Here is a 16,084-nt window from a genome sequence, read left to right as displayed (position 1 = left end):
GGCGGGGCATGTGCCTTCGATCCCCGCCTGGGCGCTCGCGCCACCCACTGGTGCACGGAATTATTGCCCCTTGTGCCCGCCACACGTGCCCCCCCAGAATTCCCGTGCACATGAAGGGTGAGTTTGCGGGGAAGCCGGATGACCCAGCCGAAACGCCCCTTGGCGATGGGTGCAGGGCTGGGGGGTAGCGGGCCGGCGGGGCTGGGGGCTGCCGGGGGTCCGACCACCAGGGGGCGGCCTCGACGCGGAGGCAGAGCTGCTGGCGGGGGGTGGTCTGGATCGAGGTGGGCCGGTTTGAGGCGGTCCACGGAAATGCGATCCGGGGCACCGCCGATGTCGATGGTGAAAAATTTGTCCCCGGTCTCCAGCATGCGGAAGGGCCCGTCGTACGGCGGCCGTAGCGGTGCCCGGCGGGCGTCGTGCCGGATGAAGACGTACTTTGCCGTGCGAAGCTCCGGGGCGACGTGGGAAGGCGGGTAACCGTGGTGTGCCGTTGGCACCGGGGCGAACCTCCGGGCGGTCTCCTGAAGGGCGGAGCGCTGTTGCGCCGCGGACCAAGGAGCCGTGGAGTCGGGGATAAATTAATCCGGTACCCGCAGTGGTTGCCCGAAGACCAGCTCTGCCGGGGACGCGCGCAGGTTGTCCTTGGGCGCCGTCCTGAGGCCCAGCAGGACCCAGGGGAGTCTGTCGACCCAGCCGCCGTCGCGGAGGCTGGCCCAGAGCGCGGCCTTCATTGAGCAATGAAAGCGCTCGCAAAGGCCATTGGCCTGGGGGTGGTAGGCCGTGGTGCGGTGTAGTTTTACCCCGAGCCCTTGCGCCACCGCGGCCCAGAGCTCCGAGGTGAATTGGGGGCCGCGGTCGGACGAGATGTCCGAGGCGGCACCGGACTGGGCAACCCAAGTGGCGATAAAGGCTTGCGCCACCTCAGCCGCAGACGTCGCCGCCAATGGGATGGCCTCCGGCCACTGTGTGGTGCGGTCGACCATGTGAGGAGGTGGGTGAACCCCCGCGAGGGGGGCAGAGGTCCCACCAAGTCGACGTGCACGTGGTCGAACCGACGCTCCGGCACCGCAAACGGGGCCAACGGGGCCTGGGTGTGGCGGTGGACCTTTGCGCGCTGGCATGCGAGGCACGTCCTGGCCCAGTCGCGGACGTCCTTACGGAGGCCGTGCCAGACGAACTTCACCGCGACGAGCTTCTGGGATGCCTTCGTGCCCGGGTGGGACAGGCCGTGGATGGCGTCAAACGGGGCACCGCCAGCCAGCGGGCACGATGGGGCGAGGCCGGCCGAGGGAGACATCGCATAGGAGGGCCACGCCCGCGGCGTCGAACGGCACCTCGGTGACGCGGAGGCCCGTGACGGCGGTCCGCAAGGCCTGGAAGCCAGGGTCGGCGGTCTGGTCCTCCGCCATCCGGGCGTAGTCGACCCCGAGGTGGACCGCGTGCACGACAGACTGGGAAAGGCAATCCGCCACCGGGTTGTCCTTACCCGCCACGTGACGGATGTCCATCGTGTACTCGGACATGGCAGAGAGGTGACGCTGCTGCCGTGCCAACCATGGCTCGGCGACCTTGGCCATCGCGAACACAAGGGGCTTGTGGTCGATGAAAGCCGTGAACGGGCGGCCCTCCAGCAGATGGCGGAAGTGTCGGACCGCCAGGTGGAGTCCGAGCAGCTCGCGGTCGAAGGTGCTATAGCGTCGTTCGTGCGGGCGAAGCTGCCGGCTAAAAAACGCCAGCGGTTGCCAAGCACCACGCACCTATTGCTCGTGCACCGCGCCCACCGCGTAGTCCGACGCGTTGGTGGTGAGGGCGATTGGTGCATCGGGTGCGCCAGCATGGTGGCGTCGGCCAGGGCCAGCTTTGCGCCCGCAAATGCCGCGTCCATCTGCTCGGTCCAGGTAACGTCACCTTTGCCCGGCTTCCCTCGGAGGGCCTCGTGCAAGGGGCGGAGGAGCTGGGCGACGTGGGGCACGAAGCGGTGGTAAAAATTTACCATGCCCAGGAACTCCTGGAGCCCCTTGATCGTGCGGTGCCGTGGGAAATCCCTGACCGCCTCCACCTTGGCCGGTAAAGGGACGGCCCCGTGCCTGGTGATGCGGTGCCCCAAGAAGTCGATGGTGGCGACGCCGAAACGGCACTTGGCGGGGTTGATGATTATGCCATGCTGGCCCAGGCGTTCGAAAAGTGTGCGGAGGTGGAGCAGGTGCTCCTCCCGGGACGCGCTCGCGACTAGGATGTCGTCCAGGTAGACAAACAGGAAGGGTAAGTCGCGCAAGACGCTGTCCATAAGCTGCTGGAACACCTGGGCCGCATTCTTCAACCCGAAAGGTATTCTTAGGAACTCGAAGAGGCCGAAAGGGGTGATGACGGCCGTCTTCGGGACGTCGTCCGGTTGGACGGGGACCTGGTGGTAGCCCCGGATGAGGTCCACCTTAGAAAACACGGTCGTGTTTTCCAACCGGGCGGAAAAGTCATGAATATGTGGGACCGGGTAGCGGTCGGGGGTGGTGGCATCATTGAGCCGGCGGTAGTCCCCGCACGGACGCCATCCCCCGCCGGGCTTCGGCACAATGTGCAGAGGAGAAGCCCAAGCGCTGTTGGAGCGCCGTACGATCCCCAGCCGCTCCAGCATGGCGAACTCTGCTTTCGCCACGGCGAGCTTCGTAGGCTCGAGTCGGCATGCCCGGGCATAGACCGGCGGCCCGACCGTGGGGATATGGTGCTCCACCCCGTGTTTAACGGCCACCGCTGAGAAGGTGGGCCGCGTGAGGGCCGGGAAACTGGCGAGGAGGTGGGTAAAGTCATCCGCTGCCGGAAGCGTGCAAACTAAACTCGCCGGGACGGAACCTTCCAGCAAGCCGCTTGGCAAGCCGCTCGGTGAGCCGCTCAGTGAGCCGCTCAACGAGCCGCTCAGCGAACAAGCGAGCGAGCTAAAGGTTTCGGCCTGGACGAGCCGTCTGCGCTTCACGTCGACCAACAACCCATTCGCACATAGGAAGTCCGCACCAAGCAGTGCCATTGGCACGCTGGCGGTCACGAACGACCATTGAAAGCGCTGCCCTCCGAACCGCAGGGAGAGGCAACGTTTCCCGAATGTGCGGATGGGTGTACCGTTGGCGGCAAGCAAAGCGGGGCCCCGGCCCGCGGTTTGCTTGTCGGACGTGGAGGCGGGGAGGACGCTTACCTGCGCTTCTGTATTGCAAAGGAAAGTGCACCCGGACAAGGTGTCCATGATGAAAAGGAGGCTGCCGGAATGGCCGACGCTCATGGCCGCAAGTGAGCACCGGTCGTTTCCCGACCCGTCAAAAGAGCATGGCGGGCGACACGTTTTAGCCTGGCGGCCGAACCTGGCATGGTAGTAGCACCAGGTTTGCAGCGGTGGCGGCCGCGGCGGCCGTGCCGGCGGCGGTGATGGTGGCGGCGGCGGTAGTGGACGGGGCGTAGCAGCGGCCACGAGGGAAGTCGGGAGCGCTGGAGCCTCCGCGCCGGGATCCACTACGGCAGCACCGTACACCGACTGCGTGTCGCAGGCCGCGAAATACTTGTCGGCCTCTACGGCCAGGGTGCGGGGTTCCTTTATTTTGGAACCGGCCAGCACGAGGCGTACCCGTGCAGGTAGCTGGCGTAGGAAAAGCGCCCGGAATAAGAAATCCGTGGGCTGGTCTCCGAGCAGGGATAGCATGGAATCCATCGGGACGGATGGTCGTGTGTCGCCGAGGGCGGGAAGGTCCAGGAGGCGGTCGGCCTGTTCGATCTCCGTGAGGCCGAACGTGGTGATGAGGAGATGTTTGAGCGCCTCGTACTTGTTGTCGCCCGGCGGGCGCCGAAGGATGGACACGACTCGGGCGGCAGTGCCGGCCCGAGGGCGGCGACCACGTGGTAGTACCGGGTCTCGTCCGCCGTTATGCCTCGGAGGTGGCATTGCGCTTCGGCTTGCAAAAACCAAATGTCGGCGTGTGCTTCCCAAAACTCGGGGAGTTTGACTGCGACGGCATTGGTGGCCATGGCGCGTTCGGTGGTCAGCAACGGCTGAACCAATCGGGGTCACCAGTGTGGTGCTGCGCACACACGACTTGATTGCCAGAGACGTAGGCCACAACACGTTGGTAATACAAAGAGTCTTTATTCAAAGCTCGCACTTCAGCACTGGGCGGGCTCGAGCTTAGAGCCTGCATATATGTGCCGAGGCCACGCCTAGTCCCCGGGCGTGGCCGATCGGTCGAAGGGCGGGGCATGTGCCTTCGATCCCCGCCTGGGCGATCGCGCCACCCACTGGTGCGCGGAATTATTGCCCCTTATGCCCGCCACATATCTATCTATAATTCCAGTAATCTCTGTGTGTATGTGTGTGTGTCTGTGTGTGTGTGTGTGTGTGTGTGTGTTTGTCTGTGACCGCTGTTTCTCGACAACCACGGGTCCGATCTAATTGAAACTTGCCAGATATATTGCTGGGGACCCGAGGATGTGCCTTTTCAAGGTTTGAAATTAATCGGACAAGTGGTTCCCAAGGTATGGTCACCGTACTCGCAAGCCGTTCGCTTTGGCTTTGCGAATGGACCAAACCATTTCATGTAAATAGAGGGGGGGGGGGGGTTCTGTGGTCGTTACTGCCACGTGGTTTCAAAGTTGCCAATGGACCAAACCATTTCATGTAAATAGAGGGGGGGGTTCTGTGGTCGTTACTGCCACGTGGTTTCAAAGTTTTTTTTTGTTGTTGTTTGCACGCATGTTTTTTTGCACGCACGTACGGGACCAAACCCGTATGGACCAAACCATTTAATGTAAATAGAGGGGGGGGATATAATTTTAGATATCTATCTATAATTCCAGTAATCTCTGTGTGTCTGTGTGTGTGTGTGTTTGTCTGTGACCGCTGTTTCTCGACAACCACGGGTCCGATATACTTGAAACTTGCCAGGTATATTGCTGGGGACCCGAGGATGTGCCTTTTCAAGGTTTGAAATTAATCGGACAAGTGGTTCCCAAGGTATGGTCACCGTACTCGCAAGCCGTTCGCTTTGGCTTTGCGAATGGACCAAACCATTTCATGTAAATAGAGGGGGGGGGTTCTACCGTACTCGCAAGCCGTTCGCTTTGGCTTTGCGAATGGACCAAACCATTTCATGTAAATAGAGGGGGGGGGGGGTTCTGTGGTCGTTACTGCCACGTGGTTTCAAAGTTTTTTTTTGTTGTTGTTGTTTGCACGCATGTTTTTTTGCACCCACGTACGGGCACGCCCTAGTCTATCTATAATTCCAGTAATCTCTGTGTGTATGTGTGTGTGTCTGTGTGTGTGTGTGTGTGTGTGTGTGTTTGTCTGTGACCGCTGTTTCTCGACAACCACGGGTCCGATCTAATTGAAACTTGCCAGATATATTGCTGGGGACCCGAGGATGTGCCTTTTCAAGGTTTGAAATTAATCGGACAAGTGGTTCCCAAGGTATGGTCACCGTACTCGCAAGCCGTTCGCTTTGGCTTTGCGAATGGACCAAACCATTTCATGTAAATAGAGGGGGGGGGGGGGTTCTGTGGTCGTTACTGCCACGTGGTTTCAAAGTTGCCAATGGACCAAACCATTTCATGTAAATAGAGGGGGGGGTTCTGTGGTCGTTACTGCCACGTGGTTTCAAAGTTTTTTTTTGTTGTTGTTTGCACGCATGTTTTTTTGCACGCACGTACGGGACCAAACCCGTATGGACCAAACCATTTAATGTAAATAGAGGGGGGGGATATAATTTTAGATATATATATATAGTACGGGCACGCCCTAGTATATATAATTTCATTAGAAAAAAAAATTCTACCTGTCTTCTACCTGAGTAAATCGTATGACCAGGTTACCGGTGGTATGGATATGACGCAGGCATGATGGCTCAAACGTGGTCATATTTTGTCGATTACGTTTCTCTCTGCTGTATAAGTTAGTTTTGCTTCGTGAATTTCCGAGGAAGGAATCAAATACGGAGTGAAATTTGAAGTTTCAACCACTGCAGTCTGAACAAAAGGTTACGAGACGATGAACAAGGTTTAGGATTTGAGGGGATGCTTTCCCACCCCGTGCCGGCGCATTCAACGGACGGGAAGGCACAGGCGTATGACGTCATTCTGGGGGCGGGGCGTGCAGTTACGTCTCCACGTTGTCGTTAAAAGAGGCATTTCGAGTGGGAGGTGCGTTGTTCTGAGGTCACCGCGATCGTGAGTGCACCGGTATGAGGCAGCAGATCAAACTACAGGGGAGTGCTCCGTGGGGCTTTCGCCTCACCGGGGGCAGAGACCTCGAGCAACCGCTGGTCATCACCAGGGTAGGGACGTGAAGTGGTGACTGTACTTTTGAAAGTGTCAAGGTATTCCCGGCATTGCTGGAGGTCTGCAGTAACCGCACGTTGCTTGTTTGGTCTTGTTCTGCTGTAAACCTCCTAGTTTAGTAATAGTTAGTACGACACGACATGGCGCTTGTGTTACAACTGCAAGGTCAATACGATTACTGTTTAGTGTTTAAGAAGTTTCGTAGGAGGAGGACTGTCGGGGTCCACCCCCTCCCCTGCTGCCCCAAAAATATCCATAAATGTCCTTTCCCTTACTCGCACCTCCTCACACCCTCCTCTGTCCTCTCCGTTCTCTAACGATGCCTCCCAAAACTCTCTCGATCTCTTTTCTCACTTTTATCATCTGCATTTCTCATCTTTATCTCAATTTAAAAGTTTCTCTTTGTAAACTCCCCCCCACAATTGTATGTACGTAATAGATAGATTTCCTCTTGGGTTAGTCTGGCACAGTACACCGTGGGTCATTGGTAAAGGTCAGAAAACCTCAAAAATGTCCCCTTCCTTTTTTAACAGAGATGTAATAGTTATGGAGGAGCTTGCACATGAATGTCATGACGAGGACTTTGTGAAACGTCATTGTACTTTTTATCCAATTACAAGGACCGTACTAACCAAGCAATAAATAAATAAATAAACAGTATGTCGGATTTGAAACTCGGGTCACAGAATCGTTAACTGTTCCGAGGTGAACCGTTTACCTTGTCTATTTTAAAACCCATTTTGAGATTGTAATTATTATGCTGTATTGTATTGTATTGTATTGCTACTATTTCCACTTGTTTTAGCCATTTTTAAATGTCCCTGTTTGGTTCGACCTGAAGTCACATTTGCAAATGGTTGTAACACTAACAGTAAGCTGACGTTTCATGAGCCGTGGTGTTTGGTTAAGGTGGGATCAAAGGTTAATTGCCGCATTTAAAGGTAGTTTCTTCACACTTACTTATCCGTCGGTTTATGATTTTCCATTTTCCAAGGCAGTTTAATAACTTTTTATTATTTATTTCATTTTCTGTTCATCTTATTTATTGCAACCCACATGGGCCACATTTGGACATGACACACAGACACACACAGACTGACGCACGCAGACTGACGCACGCAGACTGACGCACGCAGACTGACGCACACAGACTGACGCACACATACTGACACACACATACTGACACACACATACTGACACACACAGACACAGACACAGACACACACAGACGGACAGACACACACACAGACACACACAGACAGACAGACACACACAGACACAGACAGACACACACAGACAGACACACACAGACAGACACACACAGACAGACACACACAGACAGACACACACAGACAGACACACACAGACAGACACACACAGGCAGACACACACAGGCAGACACACACAGACAGACACACACACACAGACAGACAGACACAGACACACACACACAGACAGACACACACAGACAGACACACACAGACAGACACACACAGACAGACACACACAGACAGACACACACAGACAGACACACACAGACAGACACACACAGACAGACACACACAGACAGACACGCACAGACAGACACACACAGACAGACACACACAGACAGACACACACAGACAGACACACACAGACAGACACACACAGACAGACACACACAGACAGACACACACAGACAGACACACACAGACAGACACACACAGACAGACACACACAGACAGACACACACAGACAGACACACACAGACAGACACACACAGACAGACACACACAGACACACACACACACAGACACACACAGACAGACACACACAGACAGACACACACAGACAGACACACACAGACAGACACACACAGACAGACACACACAGACACACACACACACAGACACACACAGACAGACACACACAGACACAGACACGTACAGACACATACTCTAAACCTTCACATGGACCAAAAGTGTTGAAATGATGTTATTTTTAGCCCTCCTGTTACGAAATGCTTTTTTTTGACAACCACCAATCACATTAAGCCTGGTGTTGGGTTAGCGGTGAAAGTGAGTGACTTAAGATCCCAAGGTCTTGATTTCGAACCCCTGTCATGCTGTTGAAATAACACCAGGTGGGTTGACTCAGCCTGTCATCTTTCCGAGGTCAGCAAAACGGGTACCAGCTTACTGGTAACGGGGGTACTGCATCAGCAGCACAGCCGTGCTTCCAGAAACAAGACGGATAGTCGAGCAACAGTTTACCAGGCTTGAATCTGCTGAGTGGAGGATATGCTGTCCTCCACCATGTGACCAGATCCTCATCTCTGATTGGTGGACATTTGTAAGGGACATGTACCGGATTGACAGACAAACGCAGTTCCAGACAGCATTGTCCTACAGGCTACACAGTAAAAATATGGCTGCTGAAACACGTGACCGATGTCATTTCTTTTTTCCCGACCAATTTATCCCTCGATCATGCTCTATAAATTTCGTACTAATCCAATCAAGCGTTCTACTTGTCCATTTATGATGTCATAATGAAGGCACCGATGATGTTATCATTAACATATGTTATTCCCCCTGTGGAGTACTTCACAATGAGCCACCTTTAAAAAATTTGCTGTACAGCAGTTTCAGAGATATAGAGATGCAAAATGTTTTGGTTTTTCCAATATGGCGGCAGTACCACGTGACCTGTGACGTCATAATTATCGTAAAACAATTCTACAGGAGGAGGCGCTTCTTTGGTGAATACTTGTGTCAATCGGCCCATCGGTTGCAGAGAAAACTAATTTTAAAGGGAATAAACCCACAAAATGCGTGCGGAAGGGACATACGTACAAACGCTGTTCCAGGTGGCATTGCCCTATGGGCTACGCTGTAAAAACATGATGCAACCAGCAGCCACAAGCTGCATACGAAACCCTCTTCTGGTGAAACTGCCAAAATCAAGACTCTGCTCACCTTCACTCTTTCATTCCCCTTTTCTCCCGCCTCTGGAACAAACTCCCTCACTCTCTTGAATCACACTCCTCCCTCCAGGTCTTCAAAACAGCTGTTCACCACCATCTCTTATCTTCCCCCATCCAAAACCTTGATCTTTTCTACCCCCGTTAATTCACCCCAGAGCCACCTTTTTGAAATACCGACTTTTTCCCTGGAAGTCCTAGCTGTGTCCATGTGTTTTTTTTTTTTTTAACCTCTCCCACCCCGCACCCGCCCCCCCTTGCCACGCCTCCTGCCCCCAAGCAATCTCCCTCCCAAAGATCTCCCGATGTCCCTGCTCTCAAATGTTGTACTTGTGTGCTTCCCCCTCTCTCCCCATATTGTCTCCCGCTCCCTTTATTTCGTCTTGTGTCGGCTTGTTTTTTTGTCATTAATGTTAGCTCACACGAGCCTCGATCTTGTATACAAAAACAAACAAAAAAAAAAACACCTACCAGCTACCACTTTAACAAGTCTAATTATTTCCGACCTTCTCATGGGGGTCGATTGGCCAAAAAAAAAAAAAATTGTCCTCAGTCTTTCATGAACTAACTGGCCAGGCCTAATGTTTGTTGTTCTACCAAGTGTTCTTCCAGAAATTTTAAATTTGTTTTAGGGTGACGACAACAACTCGTCTCGTCTTCACGAAAGACACCGTGGGTTCCTTAATGTCCATCAACTAATGCCAAGACTTGGGACACCCAGTTTATCGTCCGTCCAAGGGATGGCACGATTTGTGACAAAACACCCTGCCCGTGAATTGCCATTCCCAGAGTTTCCAGGTGGGTCGGGAATCGAACCCAGACACGACAGCTCAAAGGTAAGTATGCTTCCTGCATGCCATCATGTCAGAGTGAAGTACATTTTCAGACTAAACAAACCCTTTGCTATTTACTTTATTTGTATACATCGTTATATATATATATATGTATATACAGTCACGTGAAAAAGTAAGTACACCCCAATGAAAGTTTTGACTTTTTCAACATATTTCAACATACAGCTATTTGATCTTCATTTCAACAATATTGATAGATAAAGGTGATATAATATAACAAATATCATGAAACATTTACATTTTGTGGTCCATTGTATAATTTAAATAAACATAAATGCAAATTTCGCATGTGGAAAAAGTAAGTACACCACGACATTTATCACTACTTCAAATACCTAAAATTAGAATCAGGTGTACCAGCTCAGGTGCAAATGATTAGAACATCGTTAGAGAGGATCTTGGAGGAACCTGTCATATTTAAACCTCAGACATTTCGTTTGGTTTGCTCTTTGTTGTTGAAGTGTGTGGCATCACCATGCCTAGATCAAAAGAGCTCTCTGAGGCCTTCAGAAAAAAGGTTATAGATGCCTACAAGTCTGGGAAGGGATTTAAAAAGATCTCCAAACAATTTGAAATCAATCATTCGACTGTCCGTAAGATCATCTGCAAGTGGAGAAGATTCCAAACAACTGCCAACTTGTTAGGGCCAGGCCGCCCCAGCAACTTCAGCCCGAGAGCAGACCGCAAGATGCTGAAAGAAGTCTCTAAGAAACCCAGAATGTCATCATGGAACCTACAGGTAGCTCTTGCCACTGTTGATGTGAAAGTGCACGAGTCTACCATTAGAAAGAGGCTGCACAAATTTGATCTACATGGGAGGTGTGCCAGGAGGAAACCTTTGCTGTCCAGAAAGAACATCAGGGCAAGACTAAAGTTTGCCAATGAACACCGAGGCAAAGACCAGCACTCCTGGAACAATGTGCGCTGGACAGATGAGTCAAAGGTAGAGCTATTTGGCCACAGTACCAGAAGACATGTTTGGCGAAAACCAAAGACAGCATTTGACCAGAAGAACCTGATACCAACTGTAAAGCATGGTGGTGGAAATATTATGGTTTGGGGCAGCTTTGCTGCATCAGGGCCTGAGCAGCTCTCCATCATAGAATCCACTATGAATTCTTCATTGTACCAGAGGGTGCTTGAGGATAATGTGAGGCCATCTGTCGGAAAGTTGAAGCTCAACCGAAGGTAGACCTTGCAACATGACAATGACCCTAAACATACCAGTAAATCCACCAAGGAATGGCTGAAAAGAAAGAAATGGAGGATTCTGGAATGGCCAAGTCAAAGCCCGGATCGAAATCCCATCGAGATGTTGTGGGGGTATTTGAAACGAGCTGTGCATGCAAGAAACCCCTCAAACATCGCACAGCTGAAAGAATTCTGCATGGAGGAGTGGGCAAAAATTTGTCCCAGTCGATATCAGAGACTGGTAGACAGTTATAAGAAACGCCTACTTGAGGTTGTTTCTGCCAAAGGGGGCAATACCACCTGTTAGAGCCAAGGGTGTGCTTACTTTTTCCACATGCGGAATTTGCATTTATGTTTATTTAAATTATACAATGGACCACAAAATGTAAATGTTTCCTGATATTTGTTGTATTATATCACCTTTATCTATCAATATTGTTGAAATGAAGATCAAATAGCTGTATGTTGAAATATGTTGAAAAAGTCAAAACTTTACATGGGGTGTACTTACTTTTTCACGTGACTGTATATATATATAATCAAATTATCACCCATGTTGTTTCATTTATGTATTTTTATCAATGTATGCAGCCCCATCCATGCTTTTGCTCCAATCTCAGCTCTATTTAAGTATTTATTTATTTATTTATTGGTCTCACCTGTTTGCCATGTGCTGTGATGTTTGCTTCACCGATGCTTATCACTTTCCACAGACGTTGCAGTTAAAGTGACAATTTTTACGCCAGTGGTCCCTTTGGACCAGGAATCTTTAAAAAGCATGCTTGACATGTACACTGTTTAACTACTACAGAGGTCTCACTACTTGTTACCTCTGCCACCAAAGGTGGATGGAGGTTATGTTTTCACCCCTGTCTGTTTGTCTGTTTGTCTGTGTGTTTGTTTGTGAACAAAATATCTCATATCAATCCGTTGTGGACGGATTCAGACGAAATTTTGCAGAGATGTAGCGTATGCAGAAATTATTCGATTTTGGTGAAGATTCGGATCCGGCTACTAGAATTTTTTAAGTGATTCTTCACCATTGGGAGATCTGGCCAAAAACGATACATAGCAGGATATCTCAAAAAGTTGTAGACGGATTTGGACGAAACTTGATGGACAGGTTGTGTGTCTGACAAGGACAAATAGATTCGATTTTGGTGAAGATCTGAATATGGATTCGGATATGAGAATTATTGGTTCTTCACCATTGAGTGACATGACCAACCAGGCGGAGGTATGCTCTCGACTGAGTGCCGTTCTAGTTTGAGATGTTGTGACGGATTGTGTTTTCATTAATTTTGCAAAATATTGTTGTGGTACTTCCTTTATGTATTTATTTTAAACTATTTTTAAGCAGTGAAGTCGCTTCAAAAATTTCGACTGTCTATCCATCTGTCAAAAATGAAGAACCTTTCTAACCCACCGTGTTTAATTTGAGAGTTCTAAAGGGTAAATCTAATGGGTTACTCTAAAGTCTAAAGGGTTACTCCAGAGCACCAGCGGAGTTTGGGGGGGGGACGGGGGACGCAATGCCTCCACCTTTTATTTTCAGTCGCTTACAATTGAGATAAAAACATCTCGTATTTAACGTAACAATAATGAACGTAAACTGTATTTGTGATTTTATGTACACTGTAACTACACTAACAAACGGTAATTTTGGAAGTCAGACCTACCTGACTCATTATGAATTACCCATTATTAAGTCAGCTACCCATTATTAATATTAAGCCCTTGCCTCCCCAAATAGAGAAGTCAAACTACGTCTATGCTCAAAAGGGTTCTAAAGGGGTAAATCGAGGAGGTTCTGAAGGGTACATCTCGAGTGTTCTAAAGGGTACATCTAGAGTGTTCTAAAGGGTACATCTAGAGTGTTCTAAAGGGTACATGTAGAGTGTTCTAAAGGGTACATCTGGAGTGTTCTAAAGGGTACATCTAGAGTGTTCTAAACGGTACATGTAGAGTGTTATAAAGGGTACATGTAGAGTGTTCTAAAGGGTACATGTAGAGTGTTCTAAAGGGTACATGTAGAGTGTTCTAAAGGGTACATGTAGAGTGTTCTAAAGGGTACATATAGAGTGTTCTAAAGGGTACATATAGAGTGTTCTAAAGGGTACATCTAGAGTGTTCTAAAGGGTACATCTAGAGTGTTCTAAAGGGTACATCTAGAGTGTTCTAAAGGGTACATCTAGAGTGTTCTAAAGGGTACATCTCGAGTGTTCTAAAGGGTACATGTAGAATGTTCTAAAGGGTACATCTAGAGTGTTCTAAAGGGTACATCTAGAGTGTTCTAAAGGGTACATGTAGTGTTCTAAAGGGTACATGTAGAGTGTTCTAAAGGGTACATGTAGAGTGTTCTAAAGGGTACATGTAGAGTGTTCTAAAGGGTACATGTAGAGTGTTCTAAAGGGTACATCTAGAGTGTTCTAAAGGGTACATGTAGAGTGTTCTAAAGGGTACATGTAGAGTGTTCTAAAGGGTACATGTAGAGTGTTCTGAAGGGTACATGTAGAGTGTTCTAAAGGGTACATGTAGAGTGTTCTGAAGGGTACATGTAGAGTGTTCTAAAGGGTACATGTAGAGTGTTCTAAAGGGTACATGTAGAGTGTTCTAAAGGGTACATGTAGAGTGTTCTAAAGGGTACATGTAAAGGGTTCTTATGGTTATATCGAGAGGGTTCTGAAGGTTAGATCTCGGGTGTTCTAAAGGTTATATCTAGAGGGTTCTAAAGGGTACATCTAGAGGGTTCTAAAGGTTATATCTCGAGTGTTCTAAAGGTTAGATCTCGGGTGTTCTAAAGGTTATATCTAGAGGGTTCTAAAGGGTACATATAGAGGGTTCTAAAGGGGACATGTAGAGTGTTCTAAAGGGTACATCTAGAGTGTTCTAAAGGGTACATCTAGAGTGTTCTAAAGGGTACATGCAGAGTGTTCTAAAGGGTACATCTAGAGTGTTCTAAAGGGTACATGTAGAGTGTTCTAAAGGGTACATGTAGAGTGTTCTAAAGGGTACATGTAGAGTGTTCTAAAGGGTACATGTAGAGTGTTCTAAAGGGTACATGTAAAGGGTTCTAAAGGTTAGATCTCGGGTGTTCTAAAGGGTACATCTAGAGGGTTCTAAAGGTTAGATCTAGAGTGTTCTAAAGGTTCGATCTAGCATGTCCTAAATGGTGCATCTAGGGGGTTTCTAAAGGGTGCATCTAGAGGGTTTCTAAAGGGTGCATCTAGAGGGTTTCTAAAGGGTGCATCTAGAGGGTTTCTAAAGGGTGCATCTAGAGGGTTTCTAAAGGGTGCATCTAGAGGGTTTCTAAAGGGTGCATCTAGAGGGTTTCTAAAGGGTGCATCTAGAGGGTTTCTAAAGGGTGCATCTAGAGGGTTTCTAAAGGGTGCATCTAGAGGGTTTCTAAAGGGTGCATCTAGAGGGTTTCTAAAGGGTGCATCTAGAGGGTTTCTAAAGGGTGCATCTAGAGGGTTTCTAAAGGGTGCATCTAGAGGGTTTCTAAAGGGTGCATCTAGAGGGTTTCTAAAGGGTGCATCTAGAGGGTTTCTAAATGGTAAATATAGAGGGTTGTAATGGGTAAATATAGAGGGTTGTAATGGGTAAATCTAACTGCATTTAATGGGTAAATCTAAGGGGTTATAAAGGGTAAATGTAATGGGTTATAAAGGGTAACTGTAATGGGTCATAAAGGGTAAATATAGAGGGTTATAAAGGGTAATATAGAGGGTTGTAATGGGTAAATATAGAGGGTTGTAATGGGTAAATATAGAGGGTTGTAATGGGTAAATCTAAGGGGTTATAAAGGGTAAATGTAATGGGTTATAAAGGGTAAATGTAATGGGTCGTAAAGGGTAAATATAGAGGGTTGTAATGGGTAAATATAGAGGGTTGTAATGGGTAAATATAGAGGGTTGTAATGGGTAAATATAGAGGGTTGTAATGGGTAAATATAGAGGGTTGTAATGGGTAAATATAGAGGGTTGTAATGGGTAAATATAGAGGGTTGTAATGGGTAAATATAGAGGGTTGTAATGGGTAAATATAGAGGGTTGTAATGGGTAAATATAGAGGGTTGTAATGGGTAAATATAGAGGGTTGTAATGGGTAAATATAGAGGGTTGTAATGGGTAAATATAGAGGGTTGTAATGGGTAAATATAGAGGGTTGTAATGGGTAAATATAGAGGGTTGTAATGGGTAAATATAGAGGGTTGTAATGGGTAAATATAGAGGGTTGTAATGGGTAAATATAGAGGGTTGTAATGGGTAAATATAGAGGGTTGTAATGGGTAAATATAGAGGGTTGTAATGGGTAAATATAGAGGGTTGTAATGGGTAAATATAGAGGGTTGTAATGGGTAAATATAGAGGGTTGTAATGGGTAAATATAGAGGGTTGTAATGGGTAAATATAGAGGGTTGTAATGGGTAAATATAGAGGGTTGTAATGGGTAAATATAGAGGGTTGTAATGGGTAAATATAGAGGGTTGTAATGGGTAAATATAGAGGGTTGTAATGGGTAAATATAGAGGGTTGTAATGGGTAAATATAGAGGGTTGTAATGGGTAAATATAGAGGGTTGTAATGGGTAAATATAGAGGGTTGTAATGGGTAAATCTAACTGGATTTAATGGGTAAATCTAAGGGGTTGTAAAGGGTAAATCTAAGGGGTTGTAAAGGGTAAATCTAAGGGGTTATAAAGGGTAAATGTAATGGGTTCTAAAGGGTAATTCTAATGGGTTTTGTTTGTTTCTCAGCTTTGCCTA

General features: G+C 48.6%; 1 protein-coding gene across 3 annotated transcripts in view; it reads left to right on the top strand.

The window, feature by feature from the left end:
- The first annotated feature begins 6,148 nt into the window (after nt 1–6,148).
- Nucleotides 6,149–16,084, top strand: part of LOC137432948 (PDZ and LIM domain protein 3) — a 41,284-nt gene continuing 31,348 nt past the window's right edge. Inside the window, exon 1 of one of the 3 annotated variants that reach the window (XM_068125287.2) lies at nt 6,149–6,305. In XM_068125287.2, coding sequence (XP_067981388.1) covers nt 6,213–6,305 — 93 coding nt within the window. In that variant the 5' untranslated portion in view covers nt 6,149–6,212. Of the gene's footprint in view, nt 6,348–16,084 lie in introns of all 3 variants that reach the window. The other 2 variants (XM_068125285.2, XM_068125286.2) reach the window with 2 other exon arrangements.

This window comes from Myxine glutinosa, chromosome 8 (genome assembly GCF_964187855.1).
Source record: "Myxine glutinosa chromosome 8, kmMyxGlut1.1, whole genome shotgun sequence".
NCBI classification, from domain to species: Eukaryota; Metazoa; Chordata; class Myxini; order Myxiniformes; family Myxinidae; genus Myxine; species Myxine glutinosa.
The sequence above is the reverse complement of the archived record's forward strand: the minus strand, read 5'-3'. Positions and strand labels throughout refer to the sequence as shown.